The sequence below is a fragment of the Meleagris gallopavo genome, chromosome 1, assembly GCF_905368555.1.
Source record: "Meleagris gallopavo chromosome 1, MGAL_WU_HG_1.1, whole genome shotgun sequence".
In the NCBI taxonomy this organism is placed as follows: domain Eukaryota; kingdom Metazoa; phylum Chordata; class Aves; order Galliformes; family Phasianidae; genus Meleagris; species Meleagris gallopavo.
The window spans coordinates 134718004-134743275 of NC_139404.1; the positions used below are offsets into that span (position 1 = coordinate 134718004).

Sequence of the window (25272 nt, forward strand, 5' to 3'; positions counted from 1 at the left end):
CTAGTTGGTCTCTTCCATTTCAGTGGTGGACACAGAATCATAGAATGATTTGGGTTGGAAGGGACCTTTAAGATCATTTAGTTGCAACCCCCTGCTCTAGGCAGGGACACCTCCCTCTAGACCACGTTGCTCAAAGCCCCATCCAGCCTGGCCTTGAATGCTTCCATTGAAGGGGCATCCACAGCCTCGCTGGACAAGCTGTTCCAGTGTCTCATCACCCTCACTGTAAAGAGCTCCTTCCTAATACCTGGTCTAAATCTATCCTCTTGTCCTGTTGCTACATGCCCTTATAAATCATCCCTCCCCAACTTTCCTATAGGTCCCCTCCAGGTACCGGAAGGCTGCTTTGGGGTCATCTGCAAACTTGCTGAGGGTGCACTTAATCTCTCTGTCCATGTCATCTACAAAGATGTAAAATAACACCAGTCCCAGCACTAATCCCTGAGGAAAGTCACTCATCACCTGTCTCCACTTGGCCGTTTTGCTGCTGACCGTTACTCTCTGTGTACAACCATCCAGCCAATTCTTTATTCTCTTTCCTTATCCAGCTGGTTGTCCATCCATCAAATCCATTTTTCTCCAGGATGATCCTATTCTTTTTCTCTCATTTTACTTCTCACACCTCATTCTTCCAGATGATTTTCTCTTTTTCTGTCTTGTTTCTTTTTAAATTGTTCCTTCTGCCAGAAAAGAAAGAAATCAGTATAAATATAGGTAAAATAAAGAACATGACAATACCTTGATTTCATAAGACTCTATGATTTACTTTAAATTTATATATTTATTTAAGATTTATTTATTACATTTATGTATTTAAATTGTAACAGAGAGAGAAGAATGGTTGATGAGGAGAAGCATAACTTGTCACTTATTAATGATTGACCCTGGACTTGTGAGCTATAAAAAGCAAAAAGAAATCACCCATTAGCATCATTGTAGATCTTTCCAAATACTTCCAGTGATCCTATGCTCAGCTCTAACTTTTACCATGTTTTTTCTGTTTAGCTGAAGAAATCTGTGGTATATATTTCCATCAGCCTTCAAATGTTCCTACTGGCTGGAGGGCTGGGCACAGAGGGTGGTGGTGAATGGATTTAAATCCAGCTGGCAACAGGTCGTGAGAGGTGTCTCCTGGAGGTTGGTATTGGGGCCTATCCTGTTTAATATTTTTATTGATGACTGCGACAAGCGGACTGAGTGCACCCTTAGTAAGTTTGCAGATTATACCAAGTTGGAGGGAAGTGTTGATCTGCCTGAGGGTAGGAAGGCTCTACAGAGGAACCTGTTCAGGTTGGATTGCTGGGTTGAGGCCAATGGGATGAAGTTCAACAAGACAAAGTGCTGGGTCCTGCGTTTTCTTCACGAGAATTTCATGTATCACTACTGGCTTGGGACAGAGTGGCTGGAAGGCTGCGTAGAGGAAAGAGATCTAAAGATGTTAGTAAACATTCAGCTAAACGTGAGCCAGCAGTGTGCCCAAGTGAGCAAGAAAGCCAATGGCATCTGGGCTTTCATCAAAAATAGTGTTGCCAGCAGGAGCAAGGAGGTGATTGTTATCCCAGACCTCAAGTACTGTGTTCAGTTCTGGCCTTCTGACTACAAGAAAGACACTGAGGCCCTGGAGCATATGAAGAGAAGAGCAACGAAGCTGTGAGGGGTCTAGGGCACAAGTCTTGTGGGGAGTGGCTGAGGGAACATTCAATCTGGAGAAGAGGAGGGTCAGTGGACATCCTCCTCTCTACAATGACCTGAAAGGAGGGGGTCGGCCTCTTCTCCCAGGTAACAGTGACAGGACAAGAGGTTGTGCCAGGGGAGATTCACGTTGGATATTAGGAAGAATTTCTTGTTAGAAGGAGTGGTGATGCACTAGCACGGGCTGTTCATGGAGCTGGTGGAGTTACCATCCCTAGAGATGTTCAAGAACCATGTGGATGTGGCACTGAGGGACATGATTTAGTGAGCAATATTGATGGTAGGTGGACAGTTGCACTAGATATTCTTAGTTGTCTTTTCCAAAGTTAATTATTCTGTGATTCTTCACAATGGCTCAGCCATTTCTGAAGTGGAGTTTAATAAAAGGATTTACTAGTGATAACTTCTTACAGATGTTCTAGTACCTACTATTTATGGAACACAGTCAACGTGGGAAAGTTTGCAGGTTATGTTTACTTCTCTATAAGAATTTTTTTTATGCATTTATTAAAATGAAAATATGGTCAAAATGTAAATCCCGGGGGAAAAAACGTACTACCATAATTTTAGTACTTTCTCACTATGGAGCACCTGGCTTTACGACATAACTATTTCTAGTATCATTCTTCGGTTTGTAATGATACCTCCACAGTAATCAAAGCTGCTTAATATTTTCTATAATAGAAGTCTCTATTAATAGTTTCTTATTTCTCTTACCTGTTTGGGTTGAAGCCTCCTATACTTGCTTTTTGCCTCATACTGAATAATTTTGGGAAGTGTTAGTAAAAGAGATATAGCTGCATTCAAGAATGGTCTCAGAATAAAGTTGGTGAGAAGTTCTGTGTCTTGTTTGCAATGCTAAACATTTTTTATTGCTTCAAGTGCCTTACCTCTCCTGAGAAAATCATTAGGAACTCAAATTGGGACCAAATCCTATGGCAGAAGGATAGTCCTGGGATAAAAGAAATACCATTTACTGTCCTCAGGAAGCCTCAGGGAGATTTGGATGAGCTGCATCTTTGAAAATCCATTTACATATGTTTCGAAGAAACAGGCTTCAGGAAGATTTAATTCAGTGTCCTCAGGCTAGTGGTAAAGGGTAATATAGGGTGTAAAGGGTCTGAACCACACCCGTGTAGACTGAGTCATACTTTCATGACAGAGAATGTATCTCACAAATCAGCACATACCACTCGGAGGCCCAGCAGCACTAGGTGATGCAGAGGGTGAGTAAAGGCAGAGATGATTTCAGCTCCCTGCCTGGTGGGCAGTGCTGCCCACCTCTGCTTCCCTCTGGTTTTCAAGGAAATCTGGGAGTCTGTGAATTGGCAGGCTCAAAGCCAGAAGGTTTGGTCATGGGAAGTTAAAAGACTGTCAATTTTCTATTTCTGGGAAAGCCTGCTAATACGATGTGTAGCGGTTTTGTGTTGGTTTTTGTTGTTGTTAAACTTATTTCTATTAGTAACGAAAGTAAGAAGTGGATTACTTTGCGCAGAGTGATCAATGAAGGTTTTGGAACCCTTAATGATGGCCAAATTCCATTTGGTCACCACAGACATTGCTGCAGTGTTTGGCTGTTTCTCTCAGGGAATTGTTAAGCCACTGCCTTAATGAATTAAATATTTTCTATTTAATCCATTTAACAAATGAGTTAAATATTTTCTAAGAGCTGTCTTTCCGTGGAAGATAGTGTGACTGTAGAAAGCACAGCACTTAAAATCTAAAACTAAATGAAGTCTGAGAAGCACTCATGGATTCATGGTATCATAAAATCACTTGAGTTGGAAGAGGCCTCTCAGGATTATTCAGTCCAACTTTCAGCTCTACACCATACCACCTAAAATTCAAACTCTGTGTCTGAGAGCAGCGTCAACTCCGGCACTGGGGACCATGCCTACAGCCCCGGGCAGCCTGTTTCATGCCCACTGCCCTCTGGTGCAGCCCCTTTCCCTAACCCCCAGCTGCCCCTCCCCTGACAGCTCCATGCCGTTCCCTCGGGCCCTGTCGCTGTCACAGAGAGCAGAGCTCAGCGCTGCCCCTCCGCTCCCTGTGAGGAGCTGTAGCACACTGCTGGCTCACATTCAACTTGCTGTCTTCCAGAACCTCCAGCTTCCTTTCCTTGAAGCTGGTCTCCAGCCTCTCATCCCCCAGTCTGTACATAGATCCAGGGTTGCCCCATCCCAGGTATGGAAGGTCACACTTGCTCTTGTTAAATTTCATATGGTTGGTGATTTTCAAGCCTTCTAATTTGTCAAGCTCTTTCTGCAAGGCCTCTCTACCCTCAAGGGAGTCTAGGGCTCCTCCCATCTTAATGTCATCTACAGAATCAGTACACCTGTCCCCAAGTCATAGATGAGACCATTAAAGAGAACTGGCCCTAAAATAGAGCCCTGCGAAATCCCATTAGTGAGTGGCCACTAACCTAATGTGACCCCATTTTCTGCAATAAGTTGGCCAGCGGTGAGGCCCTCTGAGCCCAACCTTTCAGCCAGCTGTGAACCCATTCCATTATATTTTCATCTGCTGGACATTTTGAAAGAGACTATATAAAGCCAAAAGCACAGCAAAATGCTCTGTGTGCACTTCCCATCCAGAAATAAACGGGAAGGAAAAACAGAAGCTCAGGATTACCTTTTGGCTCTGTGATTTACACCGCCCACAAAGATATCTTACAACGTTGGCCATGTAATTTTCAGCCCGTTGCCAATCCTCATGCCATCTCTGAACTCGATACTGCGGCTTAGAGTTTGTAACTCTATCCAGTATGGCACAGTTCTCTAGGTTCACTCTTTGCAGCTCCTGCTTTGATTTGTCTCTGTTTAAACTAGAGGGGAAAAACATATAAACAGAATCAAACTTCTCAACAGTTACTCATGTTCCCATGCCTAGGAAGCCAGAATATGAAACATCTGTCAATCCTCAGTCATAGTAACATTTGCCTAAGCTTTTATACTTCTCCTACGGGGACTTTCTCCTCTGTGATCTGCACTAACCAACCTTTACAACCCAATCCTTTTGTCCTCCTTAAAAGGACAGGTTTTGTTCATTGTCTTCCAAACAAAGAAGAGGTTTGGCACATTTTACAAGAGGAAAAACTGTGGGCTTAATCTTTTGTCTTGAATTAGCACCTGCCCTCCAGCCTGGAAATTGCTTTATTGCTGTAATATAGGTGAGGACATGACTGGTGTCTCAGTTAGTCAATAATCTGTTTCAGTTGCTTTGGTTTATGCCTTTATTTTGTTTACAAACCTGATGAACTGAGACGGGAAATACAAAGATAATTGAGATAAGCATATTACAGCAAACTCTTCGGAGTCCTCGTCTTTCTGTGATTTCTTACACTGAAATTTCCCAGGCAGCTAAGCTGATGTCATAGCAGTTTCCTGCCACTAGAAAAGGAAGGACTTGCTGTTTCCCTTTCTCTCCCTGCTCCTTTCCCCATTGCTGCCAGCTTTGTGGTCTTCTCTATCCCTGGAATTCATCAGAACCTTTATGGAAAGTGGCAGTAGACTAACCAGGGTTGTTTGTTTTTGTCTGGTAGTTTTGTGCTGCTTTCTCAAGTTTTGTTAGGTTGTGGAGAGATTTGATATAAACCAGAATTGATCCAGTGTGAGTTTGCCACTTGAATTAGGAAAGGAGAGAGGGACTGGAAAGAAGGAGGATGCTCTTCTTCCATAACCTATGGAATCACACCTTCAGCAGCATGTTTTACTGATGCTTGTTGATACCTATGCTGATCTGGGTATTTGTCACTAGTGACAAGCGTGTAATGTCCAAGACATGATGTGGATTTACGTGATATGGATATGACAAACTCTATCTCAGATCATTCCTGTCTTTCCAAGGAGCTGTTGAAGTGTCAGGATATTCTTGAGCATGTGAGCTGTACCTGAGTCAGCCGCACCTGAGCTGCATTTTGCCAGCTGGAAACACTTTAGGGCCTGATGAGCAGTCAGTCAGTGATGAAGTAGTCTGTAAACGAATCACCAGAGATAACAACTATAACCTAAGCTATATAAACTATACTCTGTTGTACAACCTTGGTTTTACCTTCATTTCAGAAGCCTGTCCCCTTACTACACTTCTAGTGATGTGAATTTCCTCATGAATCAAAAGTCTGTGAGGTGGTTCTCTCTAGTAATAAATCTTCAAGGGATACTTTGCTTAGACTTCTTTGAGGAGTAAATTATACCCTGAGTTCTGCAAGCTTCCTGCTCCTATTTTTTAAATTATTTTTAATTTCATTTCATCTGCAAGCTTTGGACCTCCCTCTTTCCAGTCGTGTCTGTAGGAACAACTGGCAAAGTCAGCAGCAATGACTCACTTAGCAGTAACAACAGCTTTGCTGATACGTAATAGGTTTGCTTCATTTATTTCTCTGAAAGTAGGGCAATGTTCTCTTTCTTTTCTTTCTTTCTTTTTTTTTTTTTTTCATTCCCTTACTTGTTAAATTGAGAAACTAATTTAAAGGCATTGAATTTTGTGTGACAGGGCAAGCAAATGGCTTGCTGAATTGCTGATTATACCTAAGGCTGCCTTTTAAAATATGTGTCCTCACAAGGCAGGTTGTCTTATCTACACTTGTCACTGAAAACGTACATTGATCATTAGATAGAAATAGTGCTGCTGATGTTACCGTTTTGCCTCATAGTCATTTTTGTTGTCCATTTGTCCTTTTGTCCTCGTGATGCAGGGCACCTCCAGCAGTGAGCGGTTGTCTCTTCTGATGACTGACAGTTGATCTTTCTTCAACTGTGTGTACAGAAGGAATACAGAAATACTTCTGTTTTTACAAGACCACAATAAAGAGCAGTGATGTATTGTGTGTACCTAATGGTGTTCACCCCATCACCTTTACACAGAGTGTGGCAGACAGTGGCTAGATCAAACTCTGTGCTAGTGTTAAGAAAACCTTTCTTTCAGCACTGCACTGGTGACCCACTGAGAGCAAACACTTTGCAGTGCAGTGAATTTGACCCTAAACCACCTCCCTATAGTCACAGAAAATGCATCTCATGAATATAAGCAGAATTTCTGTAAATATTTCTCAATATATAAAAATCATCATTATTCCTTGTGCCTATAGCAACGTTCATAGACTCTCATCAAAACGTGGGATTGTGATGAAGACCGAACAGACAAGTGATGGGACTTTTCCAGGCTCCTCTGAAGTCAATGAGAGTCCTTCTGTTTGCTTAGGTGAGCTTAGGATCAAACTGTAATTTTTCCATTGACTTAAGTGAGTTTTGGATTCGGCCCAGTTGTAGACCATTTTTGTCCTGGAGGAGCTGCAAGCTCATGTAGGAGGAGAAGCAACCACTGGGTGTTAGGAACAAGTGGAAAGAGATGTACGAGGCAGTACAAGCTAGTTCTGTTCATCATTAGAAGGATTTCCTTGATTAGCCTTTTTCACTTTAGTTTTAAAATGGACACTGTTAATAATCTCAATTATTCCTGTAATTAACTATAATGGGTAAAATTGTGTCAAAAGTGGGAGTTGGAAGTTACTGAAGGGCATCTTCTGCATCTGCCTTGTTTGCTAGGGTTTGTAACCAAAGCAGGTCAGATCCTGGCCACACTGTAGTACAAGTATACTTAAATATTGGTGCATTAAGTAATCCCTTCAGACTCTGAATTAACCTGGGGAGAGTGACTGTAAAGAAGAGCCTTTGGAGGTGATTTCTTTCTTTCTGGAGCACACTGGTAAGAAGTAGGATGAGAAAGAGATTAGGAGCGTAGTCTTACTTTCAGGTAATGGGACCTGTACTTCAAAGGAGCTAGTTAAAGAGTAGCAAGTTCCTCTTTTGTTTGGTTTAGTTTTGTTAACATGTAGGGGTTTGCCATTTCTATGTTAACATGTAGCAGTTTTCCATTTTCAGAGGAATTTTATAGGTGCTATTTTTACAGTAACAGAAAAACGTAACAACAGCAATTGAATCCACATCCTAATATAGCGTATGATTTTATGCATGGGGAAGAAATGAATTGTTTTGATAGTGAAATGATTTTAGAGTGCCTGGGGATTATTATGTCACATGGTTTGATGATACACACTTTTAAGGAAATTAATTCTCAAGTCCTTATATGGGCAATGCTCCCAGTGCCTGAGGGGCACCGGGTTATAAATTAAGTCTTTAAAAGGGTTTAGCTGCTCATATTTTTTACTGTACTTTTTTTTTTAACTATTTTTTTTTAATTGTTGTTTCCTTTTTGCAAACACTTAATTAGGTAACAACTGATTTTCCACTCTCATCTTTTAATAAAAATTTACCTCTTGGGAGCAGTAAGACTTTGAAGGATAACTGCCAGTCAAGGCTACCCATTGTTATTTCTTGTGCATTGAATCTGTTAACATCCTATTATTTAGCTCACTGCTCCATGTGCATCTTGATGATAGTGTTATTCCTGATACATGAAAAAAATGTGTCATTTTTTTCCACGATTGTGCAGAAGTACCTTTTAAAAGGATACTTGAATGCTTTATTGCTTGTCAGTCTGAAGCAGTTTGATTAAATCAGTAATCAAAAAAGTAAATAATGTATAGCTGGGAGTGTGCTACCCATGGCTCCTGATAGTCCTGTCGCAGCAGTCCCTGGCAGGGGGAAAATAATGAAATTTTTGGCCATCTGGTAGTCTCTTTGTTTTCCTTGGGAGGAGATAATGAAGGTAAGCCTGATAGTGCTAAATGAAACACCCGATAAACACTTTCAGCTTCCCCAGCTTCAGATGAAGGTGGCTGTATGCTGCACGGGCGCTTGTGTCCACTAAGGGTTTTACTGCCTGGATCTGCAACAGAGAAGGAATGTTTATCCATTTTTGTTGGAAATACCCTTGCATATCATTACAGGAAATCTTTTAATTGTCATGTTCTGTTTTGCTAGCCAGCAGTAACCCTACTAAACATATGATTCATTGTATCAGCAAAGCCAGACTTGCTCGGAAAAAGAGCAGTGGGAAATTAAAATGTTAAAGGCAGTTGTTCCAAGTCTGCTGGTGCAGTCAGGTTACTGTGGTGGTGATAATGGAGACTCTAAGAGAAGGCAGGCAGTTTTCATTATAGAATCACAAAGTTGTAGGAGTTGGAAGGGACCTCTGGAGATCAGCCAGTCCAACCCACTGCTAAAGCAGGATCCCTACAGTAGGTTACACAGAAAAGAGTCCAGGTGGGTCTTGAGTATCTTCAGAGAAGGCAGCCTGTTCTGGTGCTCTCTCATCCTCAAAGGAAAGGTTCTTTTCCATGTGTTTGTATGGAACTTCCTGTGTTCCAGTTTGTGCCTGTTGCCCCTTGTCCTGTTGCTGGGAACTGTCGAAAAGAGCCTGGCCCCATCCGCTTGGCATCTGCCCTTTAGATATTTATATGCATTGATAAGATGCCCTTTAGATATTTATATGCATTGATAAGATGCCCTTTAGATATTTATATGCATTGATAAGATCCCCTCTTAGCTTTCTCTTCCCCAGGCTGAACAGCCCCAGGTCTCTCAGCCTTTTAACTAGTGTGAGAAAGCCCCAGGTTTCCTGAGCTGTGCCAGGTTTTCCAGAGGGATACAAATTCAGGATGCTGCCAGAAAGAAGCAAGCAACACTAGAAGCAACTTGTGTTGAAATTATTCCCAGGCCTCTTCTTATTAGCATTTTAAAAAGATCGTTAAAAACAAATTCTGGATCTAATTATTTTAATGAAGTTAAAACAATAGCAGTACCTGGGGAGGAGGAATAAATTTTGAGTTGTCTTGAGCTGAAGAAGCCACACTGAATAAATGGTGGCAATGGGGAATAGAGTGGGAGAATTTAGAGAGATCTCTCTCTGGCTGGGCTTCTGCAGGGACTGCAACAATGCCGTGTTTTTTTGTCACGACACGCATGTGATAAACAAGGTGGGTAATTTACAGAATTGATTGTGACTGTCTGCTGCAGTTTTCATCTTTGTCCAAAAACTTCTCAACTTCTTGCGAAAGCATTCAGCTGCTTGCTTGTGGCAGTTGTCTGCAAGAAAGTGAATCTGCAGAGGACCAAGTAACTCATTTCTGCTGGATGGCGTAACTGAATTTGGCAAGTCTCTGAGGGTTACAGTGGTTCTGGTTTCTGCCCCTGCTATCTCCTCTGCTTCTTCAGGCAGTATTTACTCCACTGAAATATTTTTTTTAAGAAGTAATTTTAATGAGACATGGAGTTTGTAAAAGAAGGTTGTTATTGTAACAATCAGTGGAAATCAGCAGAGCGAAGAGGAAAATGTGGTAATTATGCAAGACGTGATTTTAATGTACAGATATGCATTTTGTTACAACCTTGGAAAGTAAAAAGTGGCTTTAGAAACAAGACTTCTTTGGAGTTCATATCAATATAATTTTACTTTCTGTGAAAGTGATATGATTAATTTCTCTTCTGTCCATTGGTGCTGTGGGACTTCAGGGCAGCCAAATGGAACCTGAGGTGTCCCCAGTGTGGCAGGGGGTACCTGGAGAGCCTACTCCTTGGCCAATCCCATTGGGCACTTCTTGATCCAGGTGAGAACCCCACAATAAAGAGCACAACTCTACACTTGGTAGGCCACCCTGTGCCTGACGTTACAGTCACTTGCTTTTTTTGAAGAAAAAAAATCAGAAATGATCACTTGTGTTTACTCCAAGAGCAGTTGAGCTGTGGGAAATGTTTTGTTCCCTTTTAATACATTTCTTTGCTATATAGCATTGCGCTATCTAACCTCTATTCTTGGCCTCTGAATGCCCTTGTGTGCGCACTCAGTGCTCTGTATGCCAAACAAAGGAGAGTTCTGTAAGCATGATGGCTGCAGGGAGCATTTCTGCTGCACTCCAACCAGTGCCCTGGTTTAAAAGAGCCGCTGTTCAGGCGGCCATACCGGTGTCGTAGCAAGCCCTCTCAAGGTTAATCCATGCAGAAGGAAATGTAATTATTTATTTCAATATTGTCCATTTGATTAGGAAAATATCTCAAATTCAGTTCTCTACCTCATCTTTTACTTTTTCCCACCTGCAAGTCAAATTATGGGAACAATGCAAGGAAGGAAGGAAGGAAGATATTTTTATACAGTTAATGAAACAGACCCGGTTTGGAAATAATGAAGAACTACTTCTTCATATTAAAGCTAATTATATTGTGATACAATCTTCCTAAGGTAGCAATACAGTTGAATCATCACTGATTGTATTCTCTGCTTATGTATTTTCAAAAGGAAGCAGTAATGTGTTATGGAGCAGATGACTGACAATCTTTTTCACTTCTGGTGAACATCATTGTGATAATTTTAGATGGACACAAAAGGCATACCTCTATTTGTAGGATGTTCCCTAAACATGTCTGTTGTAACTTAGCACTGATTGTTAGCTTCCATAACAGTACTAAGAATGAGCAGAGATGAGTTGGAGCTTTTAGGTAAGCTTATTATTTCATGAAGGCTTTTGTTCTTTATCAGACAATTGTACCTCCCCTTTTCCTGCGCTCTTTGTACTTTGCTTTGTCCCATTTTAGCTGAAGATATTTACTGCCACGAGGTAAAACTGGCTGGTAGGCTCGATGCGTCTTGCACAAAGTAAAGCATCTCTGAGTCTGGGCTTTGGGGAAGAAAAAAAAAAAAAAAAAGCATGAGTAATATCAGCCTAAGCCTTCCTAAAGCAAAGCCCTGGAGACTTGTGGTATGTTTGTAGCCAGTCACGTGATGGTTGTCATGGTATTCTGCTAAGAAAAAGAATGAATAGCTGTGGTAGCATTTCAAACAATACATTTAGCGACTAGCAAACAAGAACTGAACCTTGCAGCAAAGCATTCCAATGAGTATTTTATTTGTATATGAAATAGATCACCAATTATACTTCACTAGCCAGACCTGCCTCCTGCCGGTTAAGGAAAAACAAGGTGTAAACTATTAATAATGCTTCATACGTCTTTGTAAATAAGCAGAGTGCTGTATAGGAGGCTATCTTTCCTGAGCTATTAATTGGAAGGTATGCCTCAGTTAATGCAGAGAACAAACCTACAGTGTGAGGTGTCATTTTTTGCACTGCAATAACTTGTCTAAAACATCCTTTTTTTCATCTGTAAGTATGCACATTGCAAAAGCCACAGCAAAAAAAGCCACAGTGTTTATAGCAAAACATTTCTGTTTTTTAATAGCCTCTTCAGCTTTCTTTGTCCATGTCCACGTGCTATCTGATGACTGTTGAGTTACCGAAAGCTCAAACAGGCCTGCAAAAGTCAGTTATTTACAAAAGTGACCACCGGCTCTCATGCAAGGCTGTCTTGAATTTCAGGCTTCACTGGTGATGCTTGTCAGAGAGCCAAGAGGGCAAAGATGTTTCCTCGGACCCATACAAGCTAATTCTACTCCTTCAGCTCAGCTTGGTCTCCCCAGAGCTGGGCCTCAGCAGACAGTTTGCTAGAGGTTTGGTTGAGAGCTCCAAACTTCCCTTGCCAGGGCTGCTCTGTGCCAGGAAGGAGAAGGAACAGCCCACTTGAGCCCAGGGCTCTTTGTATTGGTCATCTTACACAAAGTGTTTTGTGTGGGTGCAGGGGAATGGCAACACCTCCATCATCTTGCTATCCAAGGCAGCTGTCACTGTGGAATTGGGCTTAGCGCTCTCTTGAACCTGCGTCTTATCATAGAATTGTAGAATCATAGAATCACAGAATGGCTTGGGGTAGAAGGGACCTAAAAATCATCTACTTGCCATAAGCAGGGCTGCCACCCGCCAGCTCAGGCTGCCCAATCTGGCCTTTGAATGCCTTCAGGGATGGGGGACCACAGCTTCTCTGGGCAACTTCTGTGTTTATTTCTTAAACCTATTGTGAAATGGTGCTTAAACAACAGGAGCAGACATAAAATTGAAACTTTGATGCATGCTAATTTTGATTTGTAAAACAATTATTTTCAGACCAATGATGAGAGAATTTAAAAGAGTGTTTTCTTCCAGCTGCTGGGGCTTTTATTATTTTCTTGTTAATGTAACAGAAAGATATGGAGACTATCGATACAAATACCAAGGTATAGAAAGCTGAAATGCATCTATTTAAATGTATATGAAATCTAATGCACAATAATACAATGCTATATTTTGTTCTTGGATGAGTAGGAGTGCTTAGACCCTCATCTGCTTAGCAGGGTCTCAGACTCTGCCTTTTAAATGCTGCATGTGTTATTGAGAGATGCAAAGGACACTAAATCCAAATGAATTCAAAGGATTATCTTAACTGATTGTGATGAATCCCTTAAAAAATTAAGGAAACATCCCTAATGTTGATGGCAACGTGGCCTGCCAAGAACTCCCTACTGCTTCAGAACTATGGTTTGTGACAGAGGGTATCATGAACAAACCAAAGGACTGGAGCTGCTATCTCTACAAGATGAAGTAGATATTCATGAAACATTTGTTCTGCAGATTATACAATTGTACTAAGTAATATTCATGGTAATTTCTGTGTTATGTGCAGACAGACTTGCATATGATTTCTCTGAAGAACAGTCAAAGAATAAGTAAGTATTGAATGTAAGATTTTTGGAAAAAAAAATAAAATGTTTTCCAATATATAACAAGATGTGTATATGTGCAGCTTTCACACAAAGCAGAAATAATTGTGTATCCTGTAGCATAAAAGAAGTGTGTCAATAGCACTGCTTCTTTAATACAGTAAGCTCAGAATGTGCTGAGCTCCATTCCTGATACATCAGCACCTAAGGCTCTCATAGGTTTCTCTTTTGATTTCTTTTTTAAATTTTTTTCTGATTTTTGTTCATACAAAACATAGGGCTGTAAGCTCTGCGGGATGCTGCTGTTACTAGGAACTGGAAGCCTGAGGTTTCCTCCCTCTTGGATTCTGCTGCAAGGTTAATGAGTTGCTGGCCCTTCCTCTTCCACCTTTGCTGAAGAAATGATCTGGCTCTGGTGCTGCCAGTTGCAGCAGCTGCTTATGTTTATGGCCAGGTACTGAAAAGGTCTTTGGAGATAATGTTGTTCACTATGAACAAAATCCCATTTCATCCTATTTGCTTTTGCTTTTAACTTTGTATATATAGTAGGAAAATATAAGAAGCTGAATATACATTTTCTAAAGTTTAAATGTTTTCTATATGTTTGAAGAGGACAGTAAGATTTTTTGTTAGTAGCTTTCCTGGTTGTTTTACAGTCATGACAATTCCTTGCTTTACTTTATGAAGCATCTTAATGTGACCAATTCTGAGCACTTGAACAGATTGAGCTGCATGACTGAAGCCACTTGTGGGTGTGCTTGAGGATCATGCCCAGTCTCCTTTCATTCACTGCCTTTCCCTGGATGAGCATTTGGAGATGATGAGAGAAGCCAAAATGTTCTTCTGCCAGTTCAGTATGTTACATGATAGGATCCAAAGCTGTGACTTTGACCCTGCAAAGGCACATACTTATCACATAACTCAAAAGCAAACCACCCGGCCGAGGGGTTGAGGAGTCCGTCTATAGTCAGGGGGATAAAAAAAGCAACTGGAAAAAGCTGCTGGGGTGAGAGGGCACGCTCTGTCCCTGTGTGCAGTGTACCTGGACACTTCTATCTAAGGGCTGAGTGCTGTCATGATGAAGGAGGGAGGGCTGGGCACTTGCTACTGTACTAAAGCAGATTGCCAGATGCTTCCTTTATGCTTGACCCTTTATGGAAGCTTTGAGCAGGCATTAATTTTTGATTGGGAAGAAAAAAAAAATGTTACCCACTTGTTGTCTGAGAAATTGAAAGGGGTGGTGGGAATTGAGGAAGAATGGAAAAACATTGCTGTAATTAAAATAAGTTATGTATGTATGTATCCATCAATGTTATGTATATGATTTTAACTCTTTTGGACAATATTTAAGATCTACATTAAAAATGTCAGATAGCGTGGTGTTTACAGATTTTTTACACAGTCTGGTAGTGATAGGACAATGGGAGATGGCTTTAAACCAAAAGAAGGAAGACTTAGATTAGTTTTTTATTCATTGAGAGGGCGTTGAGGCGCTGGCACAGACTGCACAGAGAGGCTGTGGGTGCCCCATCACTGGAAGCACTTAAGGCCAGGTTGGATGGGGCTCTGGACAGCCTGAGCTGATGGGAGACAGCCCTGCCCATGGCAGGGAGTTGGAATTGGATGGGCTTTCAACTCTTGCAATGCAAATAATTCCGTGATTCTGGCTAGAAACCAATGCCAACAGAAACACTGCTTGGTATGTGTGCAGGTGGGTGCGTGCTGGCATGCATGCGCTGCAGCAATGGGCTGTGGTTAGTGCTCACTGTGTGAGTATCACTGCTCCGGAGCAGCCCGCTCAAGAAGCGTGTGTTGCTCTGCCCAGCGGTGTGTGCAGAAGAGCAGATGCCAGCATTAATCCTTACTAATGTGCGTTGCGCTGCATTTCAGATTTTGCTGTAAATTGCTAAGTAGTGCTTTCAAGGCTTATACTACTTCTTCCTGCTCTAAACATCTGACTGCTTTAGTTAGTGGAGAAGGTTAGAAATTATAATTTTATTAGATGCTTGGATGTGAGCATTATCAGAGAGAGTGTTTTTCTTGTCTTTCATTCTCTACTCCATCCCACAGACCCAGATAACCTTCAAAAATCACTTGCATGACCAGAACTGCTGGTCTCACCTGCATGTCCTGCCAGCCTCATCCATGCAAGGCAGAGGAGAAAGCAGGTCCTGCGTGCTGCTTTGGATTCACCCTCTGGCTTACTTGGATTCTTTGCTCTGGTTTACTGGCTCCGAAGCAGCAAGTTGCAAGGCTCTGACGTTCTAAGAAATACCGCATCCAGATCCAAACCTCCCTCTTTTATTTTTGAGTGAGAGCAGATGTTTTGGACAGGCAGGTTTTGTTCCTCTGAAGGATTCTGAGGGACAGCCATAATGGCAAAATGGCCCATCTCTCTTCAAATGAAGCTCAAAGCCAATGTGGTTAAAGGAATAAATTCCCTGTGATCCCCTATGGCAGCGCTATGCCTGTTTGGCAGTAGTTGGATGCTTTAATTTCAGTTTATATATCTTGTTTTCTGGTCAAACACAAGCAAATAAAATTGTTCTCTGCAGATTCAGTTCCTATTTGCTTAAACAATGTCACTATAGTCCTTTTCAACCCAGGTCATTCTATGATTCTATGAATATGGCCTTTGTGTGAATGCACTAACAGCCCCTCATGTGCAAATCAACTTTCCCCCTGCGTGCAAGAGGAATATACTCTTGTCTATAAGGAGGATATTCTGCTCTTTGGCATCTGTGCTTGCTTGATGAGTGACCAGAGCTTGCATCTGTGGAACTAAGTTGAGATATCACAGCTATTTCCAGCAGGTGGCGGATGATAATCATGCTAGTAACCAAATCTGGGCACAAATGATGTGTTTTCCAGACTGTTTGCTCAGATATTTACTTAAATATACACATTATATAGTAGCCATAAATGTGTTTCCAACATCAATAAAATAAGATTGCATAATTGGAGCAGATTAGCAGTTACCCATGATAGTATGTAATTAAATGCTTGGGAATCAAGTGTGATATGATTATTTTTTTTTTTAAATTCAGCTTTGATTTTACTTTTTATCTCACAGATCAGAGAAATTGCTTCTATTCCAAAAACTTCCAAATAACCATCTGGCTAATTGTGTTTCATGCTATAAGATTATCTTTGCTCATGCACTGTGATGGGAGAGAGCTCCTCCGTGCAGTCATTCCTGGATAATTAGCCACTGCTAGAAAAAAATCAGCCTTAAAGCACGATGCCAAATGGTGCTGCATTGTCTTTCTTAGGTAGCACCTTGCCAACAGAGTTCCCTGCGCAAGTGGTCCTACTGACTGAGTGAGGTATGTTTCCATTTAGCAGTCCCTAATGAGGACCGGATTTTGCTCCTTTTGCCCTTGTTGGATGTTACTCATGCCCATGACTAATCCCAGAGAGCTGAATGGAAGCTATTCACCAAGGAGAGCAAGCCTGGCTTTCACATGCTGACCCGCCACTGTTGACTTCAGTGGGAAATGGGATTTTTGACCAAATCGAAGACAACAGGATCTGACCCACAGTAAATGTGTGACTACATGGAAAAGTCTATTAAAAGCTTAGAGCCTCATGTGGGATAGCTGTGTTACTCACAGTGCTGGTTGTGCATAAATCATGCAGAGCTTCTCCAAATTGATGTAAACTTTATAGCATCTGTCGTATATCTTTCTTATGCCACAAAACTGGGACATAGCTGGGAGCCCGAGAAGTGTTTGCTTTATGGGTGTTTTCAGGTAGGGGCTGGTAGTGTAATCCCTGTGGCTTCCCCCTGGGCACTGTACTGCTCCCTGATGGTGATGGGAGGGAGAAGCTGCAGTATGAACTATCCTAAGGAAGAGATACTACTGGCTCTGCTAAATTAAGGGAATTTGAAACTTTGCCTTACAGTTGGAGAATAAGGATAGCCTTGAGTTGTCCAATTAATTCTCATCCAGTACAGGAAAGAGTGTAAATGAAGCAATGCCATTAAAAAAAAAAAAAAACGAAAAAGGAAAGTGCTGATTATGGCTACCCATATGCAATGACTTGTGAAATAGGAACATTTATATGCCTGTTTGCGTAACCACGTATTTATTGTAAACAGCAGTACCCAATATTTTAAGAAAAGGCAGGAAGTCCCATTGCTGCTCAGTTTTTCTTTCTCAGGATTATCTGCTGCTGCTTTTGCTTGCTTACAACAGGTCCACAAAAAGCTGATGTGGGAGAGATGAGAATGGATGCATACCTACTAAACTGCAGTAAAGTTTACCACATTTCATTCTTGTATGTAATCGCTGTGGTCTTTTTTTTTTCTTTCCCTGTAAGATTTTAATGCAATTTCATTACATTATAATCTTTTATGGAAGAATAAAGGGATTTGTTCCTTAATAGGAAATAAAAGCCAATGGGCTCAAATAAAGCAGATATAAGCCAGGACACGGTGCTTCTACAAGTTTAACTTTGAAGATATTTCATGTTGGTAAATTTCATCAGGATACTGAATGTTCTGTGCTAGATGGCTGTAGTGAGTTGGATTTTAACACAGTTTCAGTTTTTAGAAGGACATCAGGCTGACAGATTTTTAGAAGTGATGAACAAGAATTGAAAGAACAAATTGTTCTTTTAAAAAATAATTTAAAAACATACAACATGAAAATAAATTGTCCTATCTTGGCTATTGTAACAACCAGTTCTCACTGGCCCCTTCTTCCTGTAATTAAAGCCATTTTCTTTCCCTCTCCTGGCCTCTTCCTGGCCCACTGTTGCAGCAACAACCAGCAAAAATGTGAGATTTTTTGCAAAGACAAGTGGTAAGAACAATAGGTAGACATCCTTCTCTTCCAGCACCCAGGGACCACAGTGGAGATCTTTGCTTTCTTCAAGTGTAGTAACCACAGTGTGAACCCCAGTTTTCCTGCTTCTAATGCACAGACCCACTATCTATACTTTTATCCTGAGCGTATGCACCATATGTATAGATATATGACATGCACACAGAGCTTAGTAACAGCCATCTCAGTAATGCCTGCTCTTTTCTATGTTTCCTCTTCAATTAAACTTTGTCCCTTCTGTACTTGTGCGAAATCTGTATTTTCTTGTTGTCGCTTGCTCCCTTGGCCACATTTTGCTGACAAAACCTTTTCATCATTCTCTTCCTTTCCCTCTTTCATTTCATGTAATGGCCAAAGTGTTTCTCTTTGCCAGACTGAACATACAGGCTGTTTCTTTAGTCTTTCTTCATTCCTCTGTAGTTATGTCAGATGCAGACTCCTAATTTGCAGAGACACAGGTAATCCCAGGCTAATTCTTCATTTCCTCCTTTTGTAGGTTCATTATATTTCTGCCATACTTCAGTATATATGAGGTCTGGGGGAAGGGCTGGAGCGCTTTCCTGACCAGTTGGTTCTAAGACTTCTGGAGCAGATTTGTATTTTATTTTTTAACTTTTATTCTGAAGCCTGGCATCTGTAGGCTAAATTGGATATTCTCATATAGTCACACTTCTCTAAAGGCCACTATTTTAGTAGTATCTTATTATTAGGAGATCTTGACCAAAAGTGTGAAGAATCTTTTGGTGTTTTGTTTTTTTGTTGTTTTTTTTTTTTTTTCAGGTAGCATTCCAGAGATGTGGGTCTTCACTGTAATGGTATGGCAACAAAAGCAATTCTTTCAAAACAAACCTAAAAAAGCCCCAAATCAGCAGGATGTTCAATGTTATTAACACGCTCAGTAGAATGTTAGGAATTGCTAGAAAAGGAAAACAGACCAAAGAAAAATCGTCATTTCATTACATCCATTGGTGGTGTCCTCATATTTGAATACTTGTTTCTTTCTTGTTCTCTGCACCTTCAGGAATGATAAGTGTAGTGAAAGAAACAGAAGATGATCAGAGGCTTTTGTACAAAAAAAAATAACTAGGATTTCAGGTCAGGGAAGAAGTGTTGGGGATGGAAAGGAAGTATAAAAATGGCCTGCAGGTTCATAACTGCCGCAGGCAATTATAAATGACTTGGTTACTGGCCAACACTTGAACACATAGAGAAGAATCTTTTCATAGCTAAAGCTTGTATTGGGAAGGGGAAAACAATGAATGGATTAAAAAAGTGTTCCTATACAGTCACTAGAAAAGCTCTCTCAAGAGATAAATGCACAGCAACAAGCTTTAGATGAAGAAATGGCTTATCTGTAGGTTACTGCAAGCTAGGTAATTATGCTGAAAGACATTACTTGTCCAGTTCCTACACCACATTATGAAGTATCTGCTAATGCACACTTGAAGACTGAGGACACTGAGCTAGGCAAAAGTCTTCAGGTACAGCTCCTTATGTGACGTGGTCCTTGCAAAGTTGCCTGGCTGTCTATAGTTAGTGTCTGACAGAATGGAGCACTGCGGTCAGTGCTGCACAGAATTGCAATGGTTTCTCCAGCTTTCTCCAATATCACAGAATCACAGAATTGTAGGAGCTGGAAGGGACCTCTAGAGATCATTGAGTCCAGCCCCCTGCAAAGCAGGCCCCCTACAGCAGGCTGCATAGATAGGCATCCAGGTGGCTCTTGAATATCTCCAGGGAAGGCGAATCCACAACCCCCCGAGGCAGCTTGTTGCAGTGCTCCTTCACCTTCACTGTGAAGAAGTGTGCTTGCAGTATACTTCCCATGCTGGCAACACTTTAGTCTTTGAATTTATTTATTTTTTTTCCAGATTAAAACAATTTGTAGTGATTTTTCAGATTAAAATGATTTCTATAGCATAACACAAATGTACAGCGTAAAACATTTCACAAAAGCAAGGGAGTTGCCACTTCACTTATGGGAAATCATTTATGGGAAAATGAATTGCACATACATTTCCCTAAATTGTTTAGCAACTCAGGGGCATAATTGAGAGTAGATTCAAGATATCTCCATTAGCCTCTCTATTAATTGTGCACTTTATTTTCTCTCTATTTCCTGAGCACTTTATCTTTTCCCTTAAAGGACAATGTCTCTGGTGTGGTTTGCCTGTTTGTTTGTTTTAATCTCTCATTCCCTCTCCCTTCCCCCACCTCCCCCCTTTTTTTTCCCATTTCATCGTGTTTTGAATGAAAGTTTGCTCATGCACATTACAGGCAGATCTGCTATGGGCCTTTTGCTTTCTGGGGCTCATGATAAGAAGAACCTACGAAAGTGTTAAGAAGCAGTAATACCACATAGATATAGGTAGCAACTTTGTGGTACCCAGAGGACAGTGGGCTCGTATTTTGTTAGTTTCTTGCATAATGCAAAAGGAGATTAGAAAGCTGCTTATATTCTCTTTCCTCCCAAGAGAAAGCTATCATGGAGATCAAGAGAGGAAATGATTTTCTTGCGTGGCACAAATGAGTCACAGAAAATGACCTTCTTTGTAGTCTAATTTAGACCGAAGAATCCTCTGAAGAGATGGTAATATAAACCCATATGGCCTGGATGAACAGAAGTTGGAAGAGATACTGTCATTAACAGACTCATTCATGTCTTAAAAAGCAGCATTTCACTTCGCCTGGATTTTTTGATCAGAACACCAGCAGCTGCAAACCTCATGTTGCATGCACATGTTATCTGTAATACACATATATATGTGATATGTTGGTGTTGAGGTTTCATTTCAACAATGGAGATATTGAAAAAGCAATGCGCATTCCTCAGCTGCTTCTTATAATGCATTTAACATCTTTTAAAATACATATTCATGCAGTTTTGAAGCATTGATTTCATTTACACTGTTGGACTACACAGCATGTAGATTTGGAGACAGATGTTTGTTACTGAGGAAGCAAAGAGCTTTTAGCTTCGTGTCAAGAAAACAGAGAAAACACAAAATAAACTTACACACTGATACACAGAAGCACTCTCAGAGAGCTTCAGCAGAAAAGGGCTGGTAGGGAACCTGAAGAGTAGCAGGGCAGCACAATGAACCACAAGTAACAACAATTTGTAGATTCTTTTATGAGGAAGCTAGATTATTTCATGGTGAAGAGGGTAAGAAGGCACCGGCCTTTTTTTTTCTTTTTTAAACTTTCTGTACTTTTTGAGCAGTGTTTTGTTTCCAGTGTTGATCTACTCTGACTGTTGGTAATTGATTTCGTAGGCATCTTGAATGTTTCTTTTATGGTGAGGCACTGAAGTTGGTGGCGCTGGACTGTTTTAAAGCAAAGTCTGTCTGTATTTATTTTTGCCACAGCCTCCCCAGACATATCTATGGTAAAGCCAGGCCATCCTGAAAACCAGCCTTTGTGCTGTCCCTGCAGTGAGCCTGGAGGCATAGCCTCAGGTAAGCACTAAAGCTCCCCAGACTGCTACTGTGACCCAGACACACACTTGGAGTGGGATGCTTTCTTTTCAGGTTGCATATAGTTATATTTATGAGCAAAGCATTTCAAAGTGTTTGAAGGACCTTTTGGTTTTCATAATAAACAAATGAGAGTCGTGACAGCTTTTTTTAACCAACATCACGCACCCCTAAGAAAGTTGCAGGCAACACCTAAGGTTGGAACGTGAAGGGGCAACTGTCACAGCAGGAGGGTGAACTTTTCCTGGGTCAAAATTATGAGAGTGATAGGTTCTGATTGAAAGTTGAGGTGCATAGATAGGAGTGCCATGGCTAACTGAGAAGAGCACAGCTGCAAATTGGGAAGGATAGTCTGTTGAGTGTCTGCTGAGAGTAACTCTTACAGCAGCCAATGCTGGGAACAGAATTGATTTTTTTAATGACTATTTTGGGGTCAACTTTCAGCAGATGAGAAAAGCTTTGACTGGGAAACGAGGTCAATTGAAGTCTTTATGTCCCAAAGGCAAACACAGAAATCAAAGAGAAGTAAAATATTATGAAATATCTGTAGTATTTACAACAAGAAAACAGATTTCTCCCTGGTCTTGTTGGGGAAGATTTATCAGTTCCCAGTATCAGCATGTAGAAGTTTCATTACTGCATCACCATAAGGATCCCTTCTTATTTATTTGTTTATTTATGTAAGCTCAATTTGTGAGCTTGAATGTGGTCGGCTTATAGGGATCCTGATAAGAGAGAGTGCATTCATTTGCTTATAGCTGAAAGTCCTTATTTCTGTCTGTGTACAGCATCGTGCACAACACTTGTTTGCCATTCTTCTTCAGTGAGGTGACTCAGTGGGCCTCTATTTATTTTGTGCAAATATGTTCAAGGTGGTGGCACATGTGTGGTGAAGGAGCAAAATCAACAGCCACTGTATATTCCTTTTTTTTTTTTTTTTTTTTTTGAGCATGTACAGTGTGTTACAGCGTGCATCCTCAAAAACTGTTTGACACATCCAGCATCTGAGAAGCCCAAATGGGCTGGCTGGTCTGGCTCAGCATCCTTTTTAAGCATCCTTGCCCAAGGAAGTTGTGGATGCCCCATCCCTGGAGGCATGCAGGGCCAGGCTGGATGTGGCTCTGGGCAGCCTGGTCTGGTGGTTGGCGACCCTGCACACAGCAGAGGGTTGAAACCAGATGATCATTGTGGTCCTTTTCAACCCAGGCCATTCTATGATTCTATGATTAAAGTGGGAGTTCTCATCGCCATTCTTGTAGCTTCTGTTCAGGCTGTTGCTTGCGCTGGTTCTTGTCCAGCTGGAAAGTGAGGCAAAAATAGAGGAATTAGGGTGACTGCGAGAGTCACCCTAATTGAAATTGAAATTGAAATTGAGGCTACGGTGGGAAAATGGCAGAGGTTGTCAGGAGGGGGAGAACTGGGGGTATCACAGATAGAGACCCAGCAGGCAGAGGTGCTCTGGTGCTTCCAGTGAGCTGGAAGCGTGAGGGGGAACAGGCTGTATGTACAGGGTAGGTAAGACTGGGATATGTTATGGAGGGCACATTGCTGTGAGGAGGGAGTTGTGAAAGGGATATTGGCAAGAGGAAGCCTGTGCTTTATAAAACCCCTTCAGAATCTTGCACAGAATCTGCTGTCCTCCGTGGAACTTTGTGCCACAGCCTGGCAACGAGTTCGTGCGCTCCTCAGCCCCAGCGACCTGGGGACTTTGTGGTGCAGATGTAAGGACGTGGACTGGCAGCGCTGTTCGGCTGAACATGCGGGCTGCTGTGCCGAGGCTGCGTCCCGCCGGGGCTGCAACACGGCCTTCCCTAAGGAGCGACTCCCTCGGCTCTGTGGGCAGAAGGGTTCCAACACCGCTCCGTCTCTCCTTCCCCTCACGCTGAAGCGCGGCCGCTCGCAACGGTCGCTCCGCGCCGCAGCCTCTACCAACTCCCGGGCGCCGCGGGGCGGTTCCTCGCCCCTCTAAAGCCCGGCGGGACGAGGGAGGAGGATGGGGGGGGGAGGGACGGCTGAGGCGCGGCGTTCCAGCTGTTGCGAAGCTCCACAGCTCTCCCAACCCTCCCCCCCCGCAGGCAGCGGCCGCCGCCGGGTGCCCTCTGACCAATGAGGGGGCGGCGGCGGGGCGGGCGCTGCCAGCGCGAGGGGCGGGAGGCGGGCGCTACGCCGCACTCCGCTCCGCTCCGTTCCGTTCCGTTCCGTTCGGTGCTGGCTGGCGGCCTCGCTGCGAGCCGCGCGCTGCCTGCTAGTCCGCAGCGAGCAGCCCGCTGCTCCGGCACGGCACGGCACGGCACGGCACGGCCCAACGAGCGTCCGCGGAGAAGAAGCCCGAGCGCTGCCGAGCGGCGGCACCATGGCGGTGGAGGAAGAGGGGCTGCGGGTCTTCCAGAGCGTCAGGATTAAAATTGGTGAGGGCCTGGAGGCGGCTTCGGCGCTCCCTTCGCTCGGAAGTTTGAAGGCGGGCGGCGGGGCTCCTCGGGCGGCGGAGGAGATGGGAGATGCTGGCAGCAGCGAGGGGCTGGGGAGTGCTCCGATGGCTGCTTGAAGTTGTCCTGCTGCTGACTTCAGTTACCGGAGTTCCTGCAGAACGGCAACGAGGGCTTTCGCTGCCTTGGATCGTGGGAAGCGGGTAGAAAAGCGGCGTGCTTCGCTCGTGCGCGCTGCCTCTCTTACGCTCGCCGGCTTGAAGGTCCGGGTGCGGGAGCGGCGCGGCGCGCTGATGGCTACAGCCGGCGCTGTGCTGGCGGCCAGCAGGGGGCAGCGCTGAGCCCGCGCGGAGGGGACCGCTGTGCTCGGGGGATCGCGGCTGAACGCTTCTGGGGGCTGGTGTTGGAAAGTTCAGTGCTTCTCAGTTGCTGACCGCCTCTGCTGAAATCTGTTAGAAGAACGGAGGTGGCGGGAGTGGTTTGTGGTGGGTCGAGGGGATGATTCTAACGGGCAAACCTTGTGAAGCGATTGTCATCTTGGAGCCTCCACCTGCAATTCCTTCTAGGCTTGTAGGCTTACTGCAGAAGACACCAGTGGGTGGATAAGGAAGGTGTTCTGGGATGCTGCCCTGGCCAGCTGTTCCCAGTAGCAGATCCGTTTGTCTTTCAGCAGTTCCCATTCTTGTGTTCTTAAGTTCTTTACAGAGAGTGGTGAGGTGCTGGAACAGCCTGCCCAGAGAGGTTGTGGATGCCCCATCCCTGAAGGTGTTCAAGGCCAGGTTGGATGGGGCCCTGTGCAGCCTGGTCTAGTATTAAATGGGGAGGTTGGTGGCCCTGCATGTGGCAGGGGTGTTGGAGATTCATGGTCCTTGAGGTCCTTTCCAACCCTGGCCATTCTGTGATCTGTGTACCTCTCAGATTGCTCTTTTCTTTAATGACAGGAGGCCTTGATAGGTCTTGTGATGGCTAAAGGGTAAGTCATCGAGGGGTGAAGGATACATTACTTCTCGATTTGCTTTGATTTATCACACTCTAGAAGTGGTCAAGCTTACAGTCAGTTCTGCCCTTTGGAAGACTGTTTCATGACTGATCTGACCAACTTCCAGATGTTCTCAGCTTGATTCTCCATTGCCTGTAGCCTGTTTGTTGCAAATCAGGACTGGGGCACTGGTATACAAGTGTGCTTGGTGTGAATCTGGTGAAACACAGGGCTGATGCTTGGAAAGTCAGTGAAAATGCACTGCTAAGTCAGCATGGAGCACCTGTGGCTGCATCCCTTTCTTAACAGAGGGGCCAGTGCAGCGTGGAGGCTTTGAGCTGTGCATGGGTTGGTAGCCTGAAAATGTTCATGTGTCCAAATGTAATGTA

The 25272-nt window shown here is 43.0% G+C and overlaps 2 protein-coding genes across 4 annotated transcripts in view; one reads left to right on the top strand and one right to left on the bottom strand.

The window, feature by feature from the left end:
• Positions 1–25272, top strand: part of RASA3 (RAS p21 protein activator 3) — a 175637-nt gene that overhangs the window by 20235 nt on the left and 130130 nt on the right. The window contains exon 1 of one of the 3 annotated variants that reach the window (XM_085215017.1): positions 23515–23886. The exons of the other annotated variants lie outside the window; for them this stretch is intronic. Within the exon in view, the coding sequence (XP_085071143.1) occupies positions 23832–23886 (55 nt within the window). The 5' untranslated portion in view covers positions 23515–23831. Of the gene's footprint in view, positions 1–23514; positions 23887–25272 lie in introns of those variants that run through there. 3 annotated transcript variants of the gene reach the window in all.
• On the bottom strand, positions 591–23833 carry CFAP97D2 (CFAP97 domain containing 2). The gene is given in 6 exon segments (XM_085225393.1): positions 591–680; positions 4324–4516; positions 6329–6444; positions 8398–8478; positions 21019–21076; positions 23583–23833. Coding segments are annotated over 6 exon segments (789 nt in total).